Source organism: Bos taurus, chromosome 16 (genome assembly GCF_002263795.3).
Source record: "Bos taurus isolate L1 Dominette 01449 registration number 42190680 breed Hereford chromosome 16, ARS-UCD2.0, whole genome shotgun sequence".
Classification (NCBI taxonomy): Eukaryota; Metazoa; Chordata; class Mammalia; order Artiodactyla; family Bovidae; genus Bos; species Bos taurus.
This window is the reverse complement of record NC_037343.1, coordinates 75,263,407-75,283,935: the sequence shown is the minus strand read 5'-3', so window position 1 is coordinate 75,283,935 and position 20,529 is coordinate 75,263,407. Positions and strand designations below refer to the sequence as shown.

At 51.8% G+C, this 20,529-nt stretch overlaps 1 protein-coding gene across 4 annotated transcripts in view; it reads right to left on the bottom strand.

Moving 5' to 3' along the window:
• PLXNA2 (plexin A2) overlaps nucleotides 1–20,529 on the bottom strand; it is a 233,699-nt gene that overhangs the window by 65,394 nt on the left and 147,776 nt on the right. For 3 of the 4 annotated variants that reach the window (XM_024976076.2, XM_024976075.2, NM_001206657.2), the window contains 5 exons: nucleotides 20,425–20,525; nucleotides 16,321–16,444; nucleotides 14,467–14,620; nucleotides 13,662–13,758; nucleotides 10,434–10,548 (listed from right to left, as the gene is read on the bottom strand). In XM_024976076.2, coding sequence (XP_024831844.1) covers nucleotides 10,434–10,548; nucleotides 13,662–13,758; nucleotides 14,467–14,620; nucleotides 16,321–16,444; nucleotides 20,425–20,525 — 591 coding nt within the window. Of the gene's footprint in view, nucleotides 1–9,781; nucleotides 9,962–10,433; nucleotides 10,549–13,661; nucleotides 13,759–14,466; nucleotides 14,621–16,320; nucleotides 16,445–20,424; nucleotides 20,526–20,529 lie in introns of those variants that run through there. The other variant, XM_024976077.2, reaches the window with a different exon arrangement.

Genomic DNA, 20,529 nt, shown 5'->3' with positions numbered 1-20,529 from the left:
TCTCCAAGGATCAGCTGGGGCAAGTCTTGAAGGAGGGGCCTATTTCCTTGTACCCTTGTGGTCCATGGTGGTGGTGGTTCTTTAGGGATGGTGTAGGGTTGCTCTCCTGCAGAAGGTGCTACTGGCATTTAGTGTGGGGGTGGGGGGCAGGGGGCAGGATGGTGAACTTCCTCAAGGTGTAGGACAGTTCGGTTCAGTCACTCAGTCGTGTCCGACTCTTTGCGACCCCATGGACCGCAACACGCCAGGCCTCCCTGACCATCACCAACTCCCGGAGCTTACTCAAACCCATGTCCATCGAGTCTGTGATGCCATCCAACCATCTCCGCCTCTGTTGTCCCCTTCTCCTCCCGCCTTCAATCTTTCCCAGCATCAGGGTCTTTTCCAATGAGTCGGTTCTTTGCATCAGGTGGCCAAAGTATTGGAGTTTCAGCTTCAGCATGAGTCCTTCCAGTGAATATTCAGGACTGATCTCCTTTAGAATGGACTGGCTGCATCTCCTTGCAGTCCAAGGGACTCTCAAGAATCTTCTCCAACACCACATTTTAAAAGCATCAAGGTGTAGGACAGTCTAGAACAATAAACGGTCCTTCTCCAAGGCCCAAGGCATCCCAGGAAAGAAGCCGTTGGTATGGCAGGAATGTTTAACGATGGATGGCCTGGGGCAGTAGGGTGGGGGTGGGGGTAGGGGATGGGGGATGGGGGCTTCTGGCTCAGTGTGGGCTTCAGCAGTGGGCCTCAGAAGGAAGTCCTTCACCATCTGGCCCCTGTGTCCCTCTTACTCTGAGATTCCTGTGCATCGAGGTCCAGCCATACCACAGAGGAATTTAAGATTAGACCTGAGGAGTCGTTGCCCTCACTCATCAACCTCTGGTCCTTTGAAGATGCTTTTCTCTGTACTGGAAACACTCCCCCCCACCACCCCTAATCTTCCTACTGGCCCTTGACTCAGCCCTCTTTAGTTGCTGCTGCTGCTGCTAAGTTGCTTCAGTCGTGTCCAACTCTGTGCGACCCCATAGACAGCAGCCCACCAGGCTCCCCCGTCCCTGGGATTCTCCAGGCAAGAACACCGGAGTGGGTTGCCATTTCCTCCTCCAATGCATGAAAGTGAAAAGTGAAAGTGAAGTCGCTCAGTCGTGTCCGACTCGTAGCGACCCCATGGACTGCAGCCTACCAGGCTCCTCCATCCATGGGATTTTCCAGGAAAGAGCACCGGAGCCTTCAAACTCAGCTCTGCAGCTCCTTCTTTGTAAAGCAGCCCCTGACCCCATCCCTACTGGCAGGTCACAGATACTCCCCAGCCCTCCCCTGGGCCGTCCGCCAGCAGCACTGAGCCCTCACAATTGCAGTTTCCTGTTGACTTGTTCTCCTCACTGGCTTGTGAGCCTTGACGATCAGGCTGCATCTTACTCACCTCCGTATCCCCAGGCTTTATCCCCATTCCTGACGTGTAGTGGACAACTGCTAATGGCTTGTGGGAAGGTAAGTGGAAATCAAGGAAGTAAAGCAACAGACACAAAACTATCTCAAACTTTCCTTTCAGCTCCAACTTCCCAGATTCTTCAGAGATGAGGGTAAATCCTTGTCTTCCGGACATCTAGAGACTTGGGCAGGAGTTTGATTCCCAAAGCTGGGATTGATTTGCAATGGTCACTGTTTCTGGAGTCACAGGATTGCTAAATTGGTATGTCCGTATCTATTGGAGGAATCCTGAGGATTTACGGAAAGCTGGGTCCAGAAGAAGTTTCCACAGAAACCTGTCTAGGAGGGTCTGGCTGAAGCTCTGGGGTCATGGAGCCGGCCCTCGGTGACTGCCTGTGAGAGCACGGGGCAAGCGCGGTTTCCACAGGAGACAGGATCATGAGACAGCCCCAGAACAGGTGGGGCCCTGTTTAGAAGCCAGTCACTCAAGCTGCCAGCTCATAAACTTGCTCTTTGCTGTACTTTTACTTTTATTCCCCGAGGGCACTCTTGACAGAGTCTTTCATATATTTATAGCCAAGAAAAAAAAAAAAAAGTGAACACCACTTTAGGAAAACCCAGGCATCCCATAGAGAAGGAGATACTATTTCCTGTTAGTGGCTAAAAATCCTCATTGAGTCTAATAAATCAGAATTTTAATTTAGACTGGAAATAAGGCTGAGGTACAGCAAGGGGTGTGTGCGTGTGTGTGTGTGTGTGTGTGTACCTGTAAGAGAGAGGGAGAGAACAGATTTTCAGAATCAGAACTAGTTGATATATTGTAAAGGATGACCCGTTGTTTTTCACCTCTAATGAGCTCAGAGAACAAATTCAAATTTCACGAGCAGAGTCTTTAAGACATACTTTTGGGAGTATGATGTCTTAGGTTAGTGAACAAGATTGTAGAATCCTATTAACCATGACAAAAATACACGTATGCGTGTGTACATGCACAAACACACACCTATATACCCACACACACCCTCATCTTTCGGGCTGGGTTGTCTGATTCAGCCTGACAGTTGAAGAATCATTAAGTAGACTTTATGAGTACTTTTATGCATTTTTTAAAGAGATTCTAAAATTTTATTTAAAAAAAATTCCTGTGGTCTGCTGTTTCAGACTCTCTGGGACTAAGCTGAAGGGTGATGGTTAGGGGCTTCCAAATGCCTAAAGAGGGTTCTGAGATTGCCCCTGGGGAAAAGAATCTCAGGCTTTGCTTGTTTTTGGCTATTTCTCTCGGGCCAGACAGAATTGCATCCTTCCTTGCATTCTCTAGGGAAAGAAGTGGCTGGTGCCCAGGTGTCCTCTCTTCTCCTAGGTAACAGGGGATACACAGACTCCTTGGGTTAGGAGATGGTTCTGCTGACTGTCTGGAGGTGCAGTGGGTCTTGGGTGGGAAAGACGGTGGTGAGGGTTGAGGTACAGGAGAGCTGGCAGCCCAGAACATTGCCAAGTTGCTGGAACTCAGTTCCTCCGGGGTTTGTGACAGGTGATGCTGTGCTGTGCTGTGCTGGCTTAGTCGCTTGGTCGTGTCTGCCTCTTTGTGACCCCATGGACTGTAGCCCGCCAGGCTCCTCTGCCCACGGGGATTCTCCAGGCAAGAATACAGGAGTGAGTTGCCATGCTCTCCTCCAGGGAGTCTTCCTGACCCAGGAATCGAACCGGGGTCTCCCGCATGGTGGGCGGATTCTTTACCGTTTGAGCCACCAGCGAAGCCCAAGCTGCAGTGGGTAGCCTATCGCTTCTCCAGGGGAATCTTTCTGACCCAGGAATTGAATCGGGGTCTCCTGCATTGCTGGTGGATTCTTTACCAGCTGAGCTAACAGGGAAGCCCGTGGAAGGTGATAGGTTTCATCAAATATAAAAGGCCATTTCCAACCTGTTTGCTCCTGGGAGTACATACACACACACAGACGCACGCACGCACACACACACACACAGCATGCTGCGCCCTTCATGCACAGCGTGAGGACTGCCGTGAACGCTGCTCGAAGACATCGCTCCTGCAGACCCCGGTCTCCTGAGTGACCTCTGTAGGTCATTCTACTCCTCCCTCTGCCTCTAGGTCAATGGGCAGCAGGATCCCGCTCCGCTCCTTAGCAGCAAGCTGAGCTTCTATCGAGATGAGCAGATGTCCTGTTTGGGGACGTCCCGGGGGAGGGGTGGGCTGAGGAGGAGGAGACGTGAGGGGGAGGGCAGGACGCTGGCCCTGCAGCCCGATGGACGAGCCTTCGGGCGGCAGGGTTCACCCTGTTCTGTACTTCACCGGCTCTCAGCACGGGGGACCTTCCTTCAGCCCTCTGAAACGACTGCTCCCACGTGCAAATGACATTATCTTCACCCACTGGACTTCAAAGAGAGACAGCAGCCCACATCCGGGTAAGCTAATCGGATTTATGTGGTTCTATCTCTCCCCCGGGACAGGGTGTAAAGGAGATATTTATGTATCTACATCTCACTAGGCCTGGTTTAGCCATGGTGGGAGATGAGCTTTTCAGGCTGAAAGCCATATATACTCCAGCGCACACCCGCTCGCAAACACTGTCACCGCTTACCCTGGCCCAGGGGGGCCCAGATTTCTGGGACCCCATCCGAGACCGGCTGTGCTCTGAGTGGGGGAAAGGTCTGGCTCGTGAACTTAAAAGCACTCAAGAGATGGCTCAATTGAAATTCAACTTCCTCATCTACAAAATGGGCTTCCAAGTGGCGCTAATGGTAAAGAGCCCGCCTGCCAATGTAGGAGACATAAGAGATGTGATTTCCATCCCTGGGTTGGGAAGATGCCCTGAAGGACCGCATGGCAACCCACTCCAGTATTCTTGCCTGGAGAACCCCATGGACAGAGGAGCCTGGTGGGCTATAGTCCCTAGGGTTGCAAAGAGTCAAACATGACTGAACAGACTTACCACTCAGGCATCTATAAAATGGGACCAGTTATACTTGACAACTCTAGGTTGCAGGCAATAAGGACATGAAGGTCTGTCGTCAGTGGTAATAAACTGGATTAACCATGTTAATATTATCACTGCATATTTCTCACGTGAACTCAGGATCAGAGGACTTCAACTTATTCAGCGCCAGCTTGGGTGTACTGAATCATGACTTCTGCATTTATGTGAGGATCATAGGAAAACTGTTTAAACTTATCAATTTATTCATCTAGGATAGAATTTACTTCATAGAAAAGTTACAACTGAGGTTAAAGATATATATGTATAATGTTGCGTATATAATAAACTCTCAAAAAATGCTAACTACTAATATGTTTATTTTTAATTGCATTCACTCTAGGACCTCCCTGGTGGCTCAGATGGTAGAGTCTGCCCTCAATGTGGGAGACACAGGTTCAGTCTTTGAGTTGGGAAGATCCCCTGGAGAAGGAGATGGCAATCCACTCCAGTATTGCCTGGAAAATCTCATGGCTGGAGAAGCCTGGAGGGCTACAGTCCATGGAGTTGCAAAGAGTCGGACAGTCTATGGGGTTGTTAGTCCGACTGAACGACTAACGCTTTCTCTTTCACTTAGCAAAGCGGTTCTTGGTTTTCAGGACTAAGCCTGGGATCATCGGTCCATCAGCCCTTTGGAAAGAAGTAGGCAGATGTACCTCATGTACTGGCCACCTTTGCATCTGGACATGGAACTACTGACCTGTGTTCCATGGGCAGTTTCTCTGTCTGTGCGAATGGATTTGTGTGGGTCCCTCCACACTGGGGGGCTTCCCAGATGGCACCAGTGGTAAAGAACCCGCCTGCCAATGCAGGAGATGGAAAAGATGCGGCTTGGATCCCTGGGTCAGGGAGATCTCCTGGAGGAGGGCATGGCAACCCACTCCTGTATCCTTGCCTGGAGAATCCCGTGGACAGAGGAGCCTGGCGGGCTACAGTTCATGGGGTCTCAAAGAGTCGGGCACGACTGAGCGACTGAGCACCACACATACGCTCTCCCCACCCCGAACCCTCATGACCAACAGCACAGAGCCTGGTTAAGATCAGGACGGCGAGTGTAGCTGAGACCATGAAAACAGACGTGCGAGCTGGGCCTGATTTTCTGGAGAAAGCATCCTGTACTGCGCCTTTTTGGATGCCTGAGTTCTCTGTAGCCTTAGGCAAAGGAAAAAAAAACTAAATTTTTAGCATCTTGGTTACTACATCTGTCAAATATGAATTATGTGAAACTGCAGGTCTGTTGTGAGAATCAATTGAGATGCCATATGTCAGTGGTTCTCAATCTTCGGCTTACTCTGGGATGGGGCCCAGGAATTTGAATTTCTAACAAGTTCCCGAGTGATGCTGGTGCGGCTGGTTCCCCTCCCCCACCCTCCTGTCACATGCGAGAGAAATGCAAATGCGTGATGTCTCAGCCTTGCTATACAAATCAATGGAGCTAATCAGTTATATATTGTTCCTAAGAAGTAGATAGATGTAAAATTTTGGTTTAAATTGCAGTGGGGCAGGGGGGAGGGGGCTTACTGGAAGCATAAAAGATATTCTAGGAACCCCAAAGGGACAGCTAAGGGATCTCGAGTTCCCAGAAGAACCTGAGGATGCCAGGAAAGACTCCCGACTGAATAAAGGAACTTCGCTCAAGCTGAACACGCTCACCTCTGTGGTTCCCCCCTCGGGGCTTCCCCCTAAAACAAGCTTTGGACAGCTGGGAAGTGATGTGTGAGGGGCTGCGGCCCTGCCATCTCCTGGGGTCCTGCCTCCCACTTCCCGTCCTGAGCTAAGTCAGGAGCCTGGGGGACCCGGGGCCACCCCTCCGAGAGAGCCCATCCCCGGGGTGGGGCCTGGGGCCTGTCAGCAGGGTGAGGAGGAGGAGGCGATGAGACTAAGGCATTTCTCTCACCTCCAGGAGCAGACATTAAGGAGAGGAAATGAAAACTGAGCCGGGAAGCCTCTGGCTTTACCCCCAGGGCTCTTTCGGTATTAATTTAATCCTAACTTTGGATGGCAACCGCCTCTCCCAGGCCCAGCTCTCTGGAATACTTGAGTTACCCGTGGCCGAGAGGGAGCTGTGTTCCAGGGACTTCTAGAGCGCGTGAGGGAGGCGGCATGATTCCAGCTAGCCCTCTGGGCCTCAGGCCCCTGGCCCACACGGGCAGAGTTACTGTCTCGCTGGGTCTTCCACCCCCCGCACTCCTGTGGCTTGCAGGTCCTGTCTGGCTCGGCTCTGGGTTTCTCTGGGCCTGAAGGAGCCCAGCTGCCAGGAGAAAATGAAGTGGCTTCTCATCCGGACGTCCCCGTCATTCTCTCTCTCTCTCGGCATTCTGTGGTCCTTCTCGACTTATTTCATTAACCAAGTTAGGAGGTTAAGGGCTTCCCTTGTAGCTCAGTCCGTAAAGAATCTGCCTGCAATGCTGGAGACCCGTGTTAGATTCCTGGGTCGGGAAGATCCCCTGGAGGAGGAAATGGCAACCCACTCTAGCATCCTTGCCTGGAGAATCACATGGATAGAGGAGCCTGGCGGGCTGCAGTCTATGGGGTCGCAAAGAGTTGGGCACGACTGAGCGACTAACACTTACTAACTTAAGTTAGGAGGTTAGAAGTGGCTGGTATGAAGGTCAGTTTCTGAGGCCCTTCACTGCCCAGCCTTGGCCTCAGCGTCACCCTGCCCCTGGCGTCCGACCTCCCCTGGCCATTGTCCTGTGGACGCCCAGGCTGGGTCCTCCCTCTGTCCCACTGCACCCTCGGGTCGTGGGTCCTTTCCTACGGGTGAGAAGACAGGCCTGAAAAGCGGTCTCAGCCTCCTGCAGGATCCCGGGGCTGGGATTAATTTCCAAGGCCCACTAAGACCAGCGTGGCGCTCTCTGGGCAGCCACTTCAAAGCATCCTGACTGGCTGGAGGAAAGGCCTTCCTTGAAAGGTTCTCGGGCCCGAGATAACTGGCTCCATCCCGCGGAGGCACCTGCGGTTGGGTCTGCCTTAAATACCGCCTGTGGGCACCATCTGTGTGTGTTTCTTTCAAGACAGGCAGATTTCATTTTTTTTCTAGCCTGAATATAACACATATTGTTTCAGAAGCTAAGAAGAATTCAAGGCCGTGTGTGTGTGTGTCTGTGTGTGTGTGTGTGTGATTGCGTTTGGGAAACCTTTCAAGGCTTACTTTCTTCTTAAATTAAAAGTTTAAAAAATTAGCTTTATTGAGGTATAACTGGGCTTCCCAGGTAGCTCAGTGGTGAAGAACCTGCCTGCCAATACAGGAGACATGAGTTTGATTCCTGGGTCAGGAAGATTTCTTGGGGAAGGAAACGGCAACCCATTCCAGTGTTCTTTCCTGGGAAATCCCATGGACAGAGGAGCCTGGTGAGTTACAGTACATGGGGTTGCAAAACAGTCAGGCCTGACTTAGCGACTAAACAACCATTGACAAATACAATTGTGAGGTGCTTAACACTGATGAGCCTATCCGCAGGGCGGGGATAGAGACGCAGACACAGAGCGCGAACTTGTGGACACGTCAGGAGGAGGAGAGGCCGGGATGAACAGAGAGAGCAGTGCTGAAATACCCACACTGCCGCGCGTCAAACGGCCAGCTCGTGGGAAGTTGCTGTACAAAACAGGCAGCTCAGCCCGGTGCTCTGTGATACCTGGAGGGCTGGGCGGGTGGAGTGGAAGGAGGCTCAAGGGGAGGGGATATAGGGACACTTAACAGGTCAGGAAGCAGCACTTAGAACTGGACATGGAACAACAGACTGGTTCCAAATAGGAGAAGGAGTACGTCAAGGCTGTATATTGTCACCTGGCTTATTTAACTTATATGCAGAGCACATCATGAGAAATGCTGGGCTGGAGGAAGCACAAGCTGGAATCAAGATTGCCAGGAGAAATAGCAATAACCTCAGATATGCAGATAACACCACCATTATGGGAGAAAGTGAAGAGGAACTAAAGAGCCTCTTGATGAACGTGAAAGAGGAGAGTGAAAAAGTTGGCTTAACACTCAGCATTCAGAAAACTAAGATCATGGCATCTGGTCCCATCACTTCACGGCAAATAGATGAGAAAACAGTGGAAACAGTGACAGACGGGTGACTGCAGCCATGAAATTAAAAGACGCTTACTCCTTGGAAGAAAAGTTATGACCAACCTACACACCATGTTAAAAAACAAAGACATTACTTTACCAAAAAAAGTCTGCCTAGTCAAAGCTATGGTTTTTCCAGTAGTCATGTATGGATGTGAGAGTTGGGCTATAAAGAAAGCTGAGTGCCAAAGAATTGATGCTTTTGAACTGTGGTGTTAGAGAAGACTCTTGAGAGTTCCTTGGACTGAAAGGAGATCCAACCAGTCCATCCTAAAGGAGATCAGTCCTTACTATTCATTAGAAGGACTGGTGTTGAAGCTGAAACTCCAATACTTTGGTCACCTGATGCAAAGAACTGACTTATTTGAAAAGACCCTGATGCTGGGATTGAAGGCGGGAGGAGAAGGGGATGACAGAGGATAAGATGATTGGATAGCATCACTGACTCAGTGGCTCATGAGTTTGAGTAAACCCCAGGAGTTGGTGATGGACAGGGAGGCCTGGCGTGCTGCAGTCCATGGGGTCTCAAAGAGTTGGACACGACTGAGTGACTGAATTGAACTGAATGGCTGATTCATATTCTTCTACAGCAGAAACCAACACAACATTGTAAAGCAATTATCCTCTAATTAAAAAAAAATTAACTGTACAACATGATCATGTCGATCAAGGTGCTCTTTCTTGGAAGTAACTGTTACTTCTACCTTGATTAGGAGAGACAAGAAACTTCCTTGAAATCTTAGACAAGGAGCTCCAAGGAACACTTCCTATCAATGACGTTTGGTTACAGTGGTCATTGATTGCTCTATGCTTTCACGCATGCACGCTACAGACTTTCACTGGAAAAGGCCCTGAGGAAACTCCTGCCTTTAAGGAGGTTGTAGTCAAATGGCAACCCACTCCAGTATTCTTGTCTGGAAAATCCCATGGACAGAGGAGCCTGGCAGGCTACAGTCCATGGGGTCACAAAGAGTCAGACACAACTGAGCGACTTCACTTCTTCAGTCTAGTGTAAGAGGAGACAGATAAAGGTCACAGCAATATTTGTCCATGCTACGCAGTCACTTATTTACATTTATGGATTTCCTAAAAGGTAGAACGAGATGGGGATGTATATTCACGCACATGTGTGTTTGTGGGAATACGTAAGGTCTCTATAGTTGTTCAAACCCAACTACTGGTCACCCTGGGGCATGGAAAACATTAGATATGAGAAAAGGACATTGACTCAGCAGGCTTCATTGTCCTAAGGCCTGCTGTGAGCTTGTAAGAAAGTGAACCTCAAGGAAACATCTCTGGGTGGGATTATTTATTGGAAAGATAAGCGATTTATTATCTCCCTGTGTTGATAACAAAGGTGGAACCGGTCTTAGCGATGGCACATCGACTGTATCATAAAATGTGGCTTTTAGCAAGCCTGGGTTCTTTTCACCAGTGGACTGCCTCTCTCTTCTATAAGGCCACCTACTCAGTCCTACAAAAGAGTCAAAGAATCATTGAATTTTAGCCTAGGAAGAGAGGCTGGCATGAAAGAGTGGTTGAGAGTGAATGTGCTATTGAACTAGACTGTGTCTGCAGCCAAGCAGAGGGCTGAAAACTCAGAGAACAAATGCCATTCTCCACGCTCTTCTAGACCGTGGAGTCTGTTTGGTTGGATATGTTTCCTCTGAGCTTTCAGTCTCAGCCCTCAGCTCCCCTCGAACTTTTGAATGAATACAATTCCAAGAGTCTAGCAAACACAGTGCACTTCTCCTTCTCGGGAGTATTTGCTGCCATTTTTTTTTTTTTTTTTGGCTTTATAATACCAGGGTTTTCTAACCTCTTTGGAAGAAGCCCAACGTGGACCGGGGCAAGGAGATGGCCAAGCTGTCGGACTGGCCATCTGAAAAGGGAGGTCTGCTCAGATCCACTGGGGATGCTGCTGTGCCAGGCTGAGCCCTGCTTACCTCTGAAATGTTGATCCGACCCTCCTGGAAGGAGCAGGTGGTGGGGTCATGAGTACAGAGGTTTCGGTATTTGCACCAATGGCAGCGGAAGGCGCTGTTGACACAGGACAGGCACCTGCAAAGACAGACAGTAAGAGGCAGAGAGAGGACAGCACACAGGGCAGGGCGGGGGGCAGGGAGCCCACGCGCCGTGACGTAAGTCCGCTACCCGAGTCTCGCTCTCACAATTTCCCCAGCCCTGAAAACTGTGGCTTCTCCCTCTAAGATGCTCAGGGGACCAGGGGGCCAGAAAATTGAGGGAGAAATGTGTCCAGAGTGGGAATAATGTCTCCGAAAGCAGTGGAGTGCTCGAGCTGGTCTGTTTCAGCTCATGACAGACAATTATCCATATTTTCAGGAATGTTGCAAGCAGGTCATTGACATGATAGCAGCTTGAAACGAGCCACAGAGGGAGTATTTATGCCATAGCTATTGGAAAATGCCACCTACTAAATTTTTCCCCCTGATTTCTGATAGCTAAACATTTGCCAGCCTAGCACCACTTATAGGAGGGAACAGCCCAAGGAGAGCAGGGATAGGAACTGCGCTGACCCGTTTTGCCTCTGGCCCTGCCATGAGGGCTGCCCCGAGTAAGTCACTTCACCTGCTGAACCAGAATTTCTTCATCCGTCTGTACGGAAACTTTTCTGTCCACTCCACGGGGTTGTTTTGTGCCAAACGAGATAACGTACAGGACGTGGTTTTAAAAAATACAATGCTTAAATGTATTATTTTTAGGGGCTTAACTTACCTGTTACTTCAAGTTCTTAAACCATATTTGAGTGTTCACAGGTGGTTCATATCACCTGTGTTTTGGAGTTTGAGTGGAGTGAATGGTATCAACGGATAACTCTGTCGCCCCCTCCAAGTAGCCAGACATGGTAGCCACAGGCTGTGCGTGGCTCCTGCCCTTCTCGCCAGGTAGAGCGCCTCTTTGCCTCTGGTTTCCCCTGCATTCTGTGCGTATCATCTGGGTTCCCTGTGTGCGGTCAGGCACCACCAGGGAAGTAGGTCTGGCCGGTGGAGTTGTTCCACTCGCTCCTTGCCAGATCCCCTAATCCAGTCTTGTCTCCACTGGGCCCACCTGGCAGGCACATGGCCAGGTCTGCAAACTGGCGCCACCTGCTGGGGCCCTAATGGCACTCGGGAGGATGCGGCTTGATCCAGGGCCCGCTGGTTCATAAGTCACGGTGGACCAGGCGCGTTATCCCATCCACACTTCTTCCCCGTGCCAGATATTTTCATCCCCTTCTAGATGTGCCCGTAGTTATTTCGTTCCTGAACTTGGGCCAGATGGATTGGGTCTTCCTCACATCTTACGATTCAGCAAGTAAATCACAAAAATGGATCAAGGATGATGAGACCAGGGTTCTTCGAGAACAGGCTTGTCCACTTGCTAATCTGGTGACCTCCAATGGAGCACCTGTCCCCTCTGGGCCTTAGTTTACCATAGTAAAAGGAGAGGCTTGAACGCGATCCTGTGATTTGTAAGTGGACGGATAAGACAGTGCGTGGCAATAAAAGGTCAAAGATACTTGCTTTTCTTTCTGCTAAAACTTGCTGCCCGTGACAGCATCTCCACTGCCACGGTAATCCACGGTTCAGCGTGGTGACATCACACCGGGGTGTTGTGGAGATGAGGACGTCCTCCAAGCAATGCGTTCCATCACCACTGTGCTGGAGCGTGAGAGGGAGGTTGGGGAGTTCCCAGTCCAAGATGCTCGCAGTTCCCAAAACAGGGTTAGCTGGGATTGGACGCAGGGCTTAGGGGGCGATTTTATCCGGTTCAGCTCCTGCCACATACCGCCTTGCCTTGGCTCCTCCCAGGCCACTTTCTATCACCTGTTCTGTCTTTCTCGGTACATCTATTGATTTGTCCCGAATGGATCCAAGCGACATCTCCTTCCGTAGCTGCTCTGGAGACCCGAGAACTCCAGCAGATGATTCTCATCATGAAAATCCAGATCAGAAAAGGGGAGATGAACAAAGCTCATTTGTCTATTTTTATGGCTTAAAGGTTCCTTTAGGGCTTAGCTGCTAACAGACCCTTTCCCCACATGGATTGCTGGGCCCATCGTGGCCACAGCCTGGACCCTCAGACTTGGCACCCCTGGAGTGCTCAGGTGGATCCTGCCCTGGGCAACAGGAGGATGGGTCCCAGAACGTTCCCAGGCGCTTCTCCCTCCGGCCTGGAGCTCTTGGTTAACCTCTGCTCTGGCCTATGACCAAGGTCACATGGCCCTTACGTGGCCCTATTACAGAGACCCCCGTTTCTCTTGAGTTTCCAGATGACGTGGAAAGAGTCTTGGTTTCACTTCAAGAGAAGACCAGCAGAAACTAAGTATGGGTCTCTCTCCTCCACTCCCGGCCCCGATTTTGACTTATGAAGTGTGCCCAGCTTCCTGCACAGCTGTAAGAACTCACAGCCATGGCACTCAGCTGCTGGACGTGGCTGGTGAAGTCAGATGGGCAGCACCTAAGCCCCTCTGGGGACCGATGGTTGGGTCTGGTTTTCGCTTCCTTCTTGAAAAGTTGAAGCTCACTGTGGACCTCAGAGTTGAAAGCCCCCTCGCTGTGTCCCAGCCCAGGTCCTTTATTCAGGCACTGGGTGAGGCCATTTCCCCAGCCTTGCCCCTCCTCTGAGGCTGTCATCTCTGAGTCCTTCTTCATGTGCCCATGGATAATGTGTCTACGTTCCGCTGGCTGCTAATCTCCACATTCAAAGCCACCACCCGCTGGCATAAAAGGGAGGACTTTCCTTCAGGCTCCTGAGCCATGACTTCTGTTTCTACTTCACACCCTTTTTAACTCTTAGCTTGAGAGTTGAGGGTAGGGTGTGGTGCAAGGGAGACTGAGATCAGAGGCTGTGGACAGCGAATGCCATTCGGTTCGGTATAACTGAATAAACCGAATATAACTGAAATATTTAGGGGGCACTTTACGCTGTTCTAGACAAAGTGCCACGTCTGATCGGGAGACTGGGTGGTGACCGTAAGTTCTTGTCCTGTGGGAACTTAGGAAACCCCCACGCACATCCAGACCCGGGGCAAGTTGGCTCCTGGCCTGGCCCTGCCATGACCCGCTGGCTCGCCAGTCTCCCCGACCTCATCTCTAAGGGAGGGCGCTGGCCCAGGTGCTCTTCCCGCTCTGACACTGAATGCCGGCTCGCGCCGCTAGGGGCGTGCTTACAGTTGGTGGGCGCTGCAGTTGTAGAACTTGAACTCAGTGCTGACGAATATCTTCCCCGTCTCCTTGGATCTCAGCTGCAGCTCTAGCCCAAACCAGTCTGAAAAAAAAAAGTTGGGGGGGGGCGCGGAAGGAGAAAGTTACAAGCTGGGAGCCCAGTGGAGAGGCTGGGGGCTAAATCATTCAGCCACTCCGGGGCTCCCATGGGGCAGTGATGGCAGACGGAGCCTTCCTGAGTCCTCTTCCAAGAGTCCCTTTCATCCTTCTGATGACCAGCCCATCACTGAGACCCAGACACCCTAGGCCCCCCTCTTAGGGAGGACGTGACAGATCAGATTCTGTAGAGTCCCCTGCCTAGGTTGAATATGTTCAGTTACTGAAAGACTGTCAGAAATATCAGGTCATCAATATAAAAATAAAACTTAAAAATATATATATATATCAGGTCAAAACCCCTAAAAGCCCCCAGTTCTACGGAGAGAACCTACTAAAAACCACTGGCTGAAGCCTCCGACGTTCCTCGAAGGAAAGGGAAGTCTGGAAAAACTCTTATGCACACTGCGCAGGCTTAACCCAAATGGGAGACAGGGACCTCCCTCTTCCTGAAATTTCCTTGGGGCATGACAGTTTGCCTTCAAACTTAAACGGATTTATAAGTCAAATTAGAGTCTGGCGTAAGAAGACCTAGTCTGGCAGCTGTCAGTCGGTCTGTGCTGGCACTTGCCACCCTGTCTCCTGGGTCCCCTACTCTGGGCCAGCCTGATCAAGCAGCCCCGAGCATTCGACGCCCACTGCAGAGGCTTCTTACCCTGATCCAGAGGGATGACAGGCACGTCCTTGGGTCCCGGTGAGATGCAGATGACCTGGCTCCCAGATACTTGTCCCTCTACCTCCGTCAGGTTCCCAAAGGCACAGGAGATGCCCACAGACAGATCGGGGGCATCGCTCACAACCAGGCTGAGCTGTGGGTGGAGCAGAGAGACAATGCTGTGGGAACACCCCGCAGGGCTCGGGGGACCTGGGCTCCAGGCCTGGCCCTGCCACTGTCCACTTGCTCACTCCTCTCCCCGGACCTCATCTAGGAAGAAGATGTCAGTCCAGAAGACCTTCTAGCTTTGACCCGGAGCCATTACCGTAGCACTGCAAGGGGTGTTGCAGGGTCAGTGGTCTTTATTATTAATATTACTTTTCAGTCTTGTCCAGAATCATAAAGCACTGAGGGGAGAGGAAGGGATGGTAGGGGTGAGGGAAGGTCCCAAAACCCATCTGAGCCTGAGCTCATTTTGACATGAAACCATGCAAACTTGAAAAAAGCCAGTCAGAGTTGAACTCATCACAAATAAGCCTTAGCTCTGGTTCATAGGAGAACACGTGCCACCAGCCTGGAGGTTTATAAGGAGTTTACCATTTGGCTGGCTCCCCACCCTGGCTGTCATGCAGGGGCTGGCTACTAAGGCGGTGGGTTTCTATTCTCGGTCGGCCTCTGGCTCTTTGCCCACTGAGTGTTCCCTGAGAGCAGGGCAGTTGCCTCACAAGGCGCTTAGGGGATCAGAGAAAGGCAGGAAGTGGACACCAATGCCCTGGATGATGTCTGTGGTTCCCTAGGCTTCCAGGGAGGCAGGCCAGTGGTCTGCAGGCTTTTTAAATTTGAATATCCTTCTCTGAATGGTAAAAACATCACAGACTGTCAGAAGAATGATCCAGAAACCATTTAATAGCAAAACACCACTTTGAATTCCATGCCCTCGGAAGTGGGTTTGTACTAAATGACAACAATATATCTAAGTGGTATTGGAAACCAGAGGTGAGAAACGTGACTCCCAGTGGGGAGTGCCCATGGGGGTTCGCGGTGACAACACCCTGTGTTCTCTGAGAAGCGAGTCCTGAGGGAGGGAGGTCTCACTTTGTCCTCCCATGATGCCTGGAGGGCTTAGCCCCAATGGCCATCACCTAGCCTTTCCATACATTTGTCTGCCGCTGAATCTCTGCCCCAGTTTCGTTTCCATGGGGCCGAGAGACTTAGGTACAAACTCTGCTGTTTGTTCCCTCAGCTCTGTGGGAGCCAAAACCTCCCGGTGGGGATGAATGAACACAAGTCTTGGAAGGTTCATTAACTAATTAGCATTCGTGAATGCCCATAAAACCTCCAGAAGGAAATAACCGCGCAGGCCCGAGGACGCGGAGTATTTGGGGTTGCACCTCGACAGGTGGTGAAGGACTGCTGTATTCTCTTTAATATTCTCTTTCGGCACACACTGTGAATTAAGCCTCAGTCTCTCTGTGTCTGTCTGTCCATCTGTCTGTCTCTCTCTCACATACATGTACAAAGGCAACTCCAAGTTCCTGTGAGCAACTGTACCAGGTGGTCCCTTGAAATCTCTATCATATACCACAGAATGGGATGGGATTGCATGATGTTGCAGAGGCTTGCCGCTAAATGCAAAATGTAGATTTACAAACCAGATCAATGGGTGATGGATCTGCAAGGAATGGGGCGAATGACTGGGTCCTGGGTAACGACAGGCGTTACCGTAGTTTTCCTCTAAAATGTCCTCGGAGCGCGTGAAGTCTGATCCGCTTACACTGTGCTGGAGTTAAAGGAACACACCCATGCTTGTGCCGCGCTGTGCCCTGCCCCCAGGCCCCGCAGGGGCTCACTCACCAGCCGGCTGTGCTCAGACACGGAGATGCTGCTGGGGTGCACCTCGAGCCTCACGCACTGGCTGATGCTGGCGGCAAATCGGTTAGGCTCCCAGGCCCGCTGGCACCGGTCCCTGCGGGAACACCTGCCACAGACGCACAGGGGTGAGTGAGGGGGCTCTGCGGCTCTGCGGCCCGTGTCTGTCTTCTCAGGACGAGCGTCACTTCTCCCAGAGGGCTCGGTGACTCCCAGGTGGTCTCTACTGCGGTCAAAGACAGACTAAGGGAGGGGCTTCCCTGGTGGCTCAGTGGGAAAGAATCTGCTGGGGAAGCACACTGACTGAAACCGCCCACCCTGGCCTGCACAGTCACCACTGGCATGAGTTGTTTTATGACAGGAGGTTCTGGTGAGGAACACGGAACTGAGAAGTCACCCCCCACCGGAAGAGTTCCGGAAAGGTCAAAAGGAGACACCACATGTCTTGCCTCCTCCCAGAATCCTCCTTGCTGGCATCCATCTTGGCTGAACAAGGCGGGCACCACCAGGAAGCACTCTGAGTCAGAATGATGGGCTAAAGACAACCGGGAAGCTAATCCCATCACGTAAAACCCGAGACTGCGAGCCACGTGGCGGAGCAGTTCTCCTGGGTTCCCTCACCCTCCTGCTGTCTGCCCAGCGGCCTTTCCAATAAAGTGTCTTGCTTTGTCAACATGTGTATCCCCTTGGACAATTCATTTCTAAGTGTTAGACAAAAGCCCAGTTTCGGGCCCTGGAAGGGGTCCCTCTTCCTGCAACAAATCTGCTTGCCAATACAGGAGACACAGATTCAACCCCTGATTCGGGAAGATCCCTCATGCTGTGGAGCAACTAAGCCCGGGCACCACAACTCCCGAGCCTGTGTTCTAGAGCCCCGGAGCTGCAGCTACTGAAGCCCACGCACCCCAGAGCCCGTGCTCTGCATTGAGAGAAAAGCCCGTTCAGCAACGGAGACCTGGGACAGCCAAAAATATTAAAAAAAAAATATAGAAGATTATTTAAAAAGAGGACAGACTAAAAGAAGTGGGATCAACGCCCTCCCCCCCCCACCCCCGCCCCGGCTCCCAAATGACAGCTGCAGTTCGGACATAAAGAATAGCTCGTATAGACAGCATCTTTATGGGAAGCTCTGTGAGTGAGGGCGGGAAGGTTGGGGAACAGAAGTATCAGGCAAAAGGCACAGAAGGTGAACTCTGGAGCCAGGCTGCTTGGGTTCTAACCCAGATCTCCAGCCTGCTAGCTGTGGCCCCATTGGGCAAGTTCCTGGAAGTCCCAGTGTCAGCTCCCCTAACTGTAAAATGCTGGACCCAATGATAATACTGTATCTCAGAGGCCTGGTGTAAGTATTAAAAGAATTAGTGTTTAGAAAATGGCCTGTTCTTGGCCCTACTAAGAAAAATATTAATGATGATGGCTATGGATATTATTATTATTCCCCCCCAGGGACATGTAAAACCCTGGACAGGGTCTCAGCTGTGTGGGATAGCGTGTGTGTGACCTTGTGGCTGGATTCCCGGCTCTTTGAAGGCAGGGACCATGTTTTATTCATTGAGATATTCCACCTGCCACATGGCTTATTTTCAATAAATGTTTGTGAAACACAGAGACAGACGGGGATGCGCGGGCAGGGTTGCCTCTGTCAGGAAGCGTGCGTGGTGGCTTCGTCCCCCACCTTCATCTCTGGTCCTTGGCGCTGCGGGCCACAGCAGCAGGTGGGCACTGTGACCCCTGCACGCAGGGAACCTCTGGGAACACGCTCCAGGGCTGGCACTTCTCTGACCAAAGCGCCCCCTCCGGGGATGCGACAAGAGTCCACGACCCAGCAGAGATTCCCACCGAACTCCCCACAAAGTCCCTCCCCCCGACCCTTCCTTGCCACGCACATAATGGATCTAAATATGAATGCTGTCAAAGGAAAGAATTAAGGAGGTTTAAGTGAATCCTTAAGATAGCTCTAAAGTGAGCTCTTGACTGGAGCCTTTATCTCATTGACTCACTGAAATGGCTCTTTTTTATCATACTATTTATGGCAACAGCCCCAACAGAGATAAATAGCCTCTGAGACAATAACACACTTGCAAGAGCAAGGCCTACAGAAGAGACAGGAGGGTTTCAGATCCACTCCGCCCCCCACCCCTGGACCCAGCGGCTCTTGAGCTACCGCCCTCAGCCCTCTGCCTCTGCTCAAATCCAGCGCGTGGTCCGGGCTGCTGGAGGTGGTCCCTCCGCTCGGCCCCGTCACCCAGGCAAGGGGACAGCGGGTGGGTGGGCAGTGCCTGAGGGGCCGAAGATGAGACGGGCCAGGAGAAGGGAAAAATCCAGGTGAAACGGAAAAGGCTTGATCCCCACGTGGTGCAAGAGGCAAGCTGAGCTGTTGGAAGGAGCAGTGCATCCCTGGGCCTTGATGACAGGGGAGGGGCTCAAAGCGCAGAGGAAACCTGACACCCTTTCTGGGGTCATTCTAAGTCAGCCCCCCTGCTGATCTGGCCCAGGAGGAGGATGGGTGGTCTGGGGCCCCTGGCAGACTGGGACATCATGGCCAGGCTGGCAGGGAAGAGCAGGGAGCAGGTGGTATGGCTGGGCCTGCCCACCGCCCAGTGAGGGGGCCGGGTGACCCAGGCCACTGCGAGGAGCTGGGGGTGGCTGTTGGGTTCCATGGAGGGAGAAACCCTCGTGAGGAAAGACAGCCTGCTGGCTGTAGGGCCAGCCTCACTGACGGGAACCCCAATTGTAGCCACCTGTCAATGCTGGAGACCCAGGTTCAATTCCTGGGTCGGGAAGATCCCCTGGAGAAGGAAATGGCAACCCACTCCAGTACTCTTGCCTGGAAAACCCCATGGACTGAGGAGCCTGGTGGGCTATGGTCCATGGGGTCACAAAGAGTCGGACACGACTGCATGACTTCACTTTTTCCTTTCCGGCATTCCTGGGGCCCAGCGGGGGTGCCATCAGTATCTCTACCATTTGTCTGACCCACATGGTACCACTCTGTCTGGGTTCTAGTGAGGGCATTTCTGGCAAAAAATTTCTGAGGAGTCCCTTACCTCCGAATCTAAGCAGGGAACCCAGGATGTGTGGGCGCCAATCCAGTCCGGATTTTGCATCTGTGAGGCGCCCGCTTTGCTCCCTCCCTGCATAGCCCTTCCAACACCTGCTGCGGAGGCTGGAAGCCAAGAGCGATTGTGCAGGACCCTGAACTCTGGCCCTCCGCCTCCGCCCCCACCCTAAACCGGCACTTCTCGTGGGGGTGCTCTGCTGGCTGGCAAGGAGCCCTGGAGTTTCCTAGGCCGCTGGGGAGCAGAATTCCTAGCCAGCCGCCTCCCCCTCTGCCTTTGGAGTTTCTTCCCTCTGCTCTCCCTCTGGGGCTCTTGGAGTTAGGAAGTTTAAGTGCGATTTTGCATTTCTATTGGGCTGGTATTCAGTGGCAGGGGGTGTATCTGAATAGGGATGCGAGGCCAGTTGGAGTAAGATGTAGGCTTCTTGGAACCAGGGACTGACTGAGGAGGCCAGAAGGGTCCTCCCAAGGGTTCCGAGTCCATGATCATCATTTTGACTTGTGTAGCTTATCCTGAGCTTCCTTACTGCCAAAGCATTTATTTAGCATTTAATCCTCACGCTTCACCTGCGAGGTAGGCATAATCCCTTTCCGGTGATGGGAAAAAGGAGGCCCAGGGTTGTCAGTGGACCATGCCGGGTCACACGGCCTCTCACTGGGGTCCAAACTCCAGGAATGAGGTGCCTTGTTCAGGCTACAATCCAGAGACACTTCAAATTCCCTTGCAAGTTCTTCCAACGCCACTAGCCTTCCCTGTAGCAAAGGTGCAGACTTCAGAGCAGCTGGCCAGAGATGGAGGGAGTAGGGGTCGGGTTTTGGAGGTGAGACCACAGAGGCACTGCCCTTGGAAAGAAGGCACTCACGGCCTCTCTTCTTTGCTTTCAGCACTCTGACTGCGATTAGAATTACTGCTCAGCAGAGGGAAATTCCTCTCTCCCTGCAAACTGAGGTCACATCCCTCATCAACACTCCCAGGAAAGTACCTGGTCTTCTGCATTCCAGGTTTTTTTTTTTCCAGACTGTGCCAAACTTACATGTTGTGCAGGGCACACCAGCCACAGTGAGGGTCCCCCGAGCTCAGGCACTCCCCGCAGGTTGTATACTGCTCACAGGATTCCACAGGGACCCTGGTGATCTGG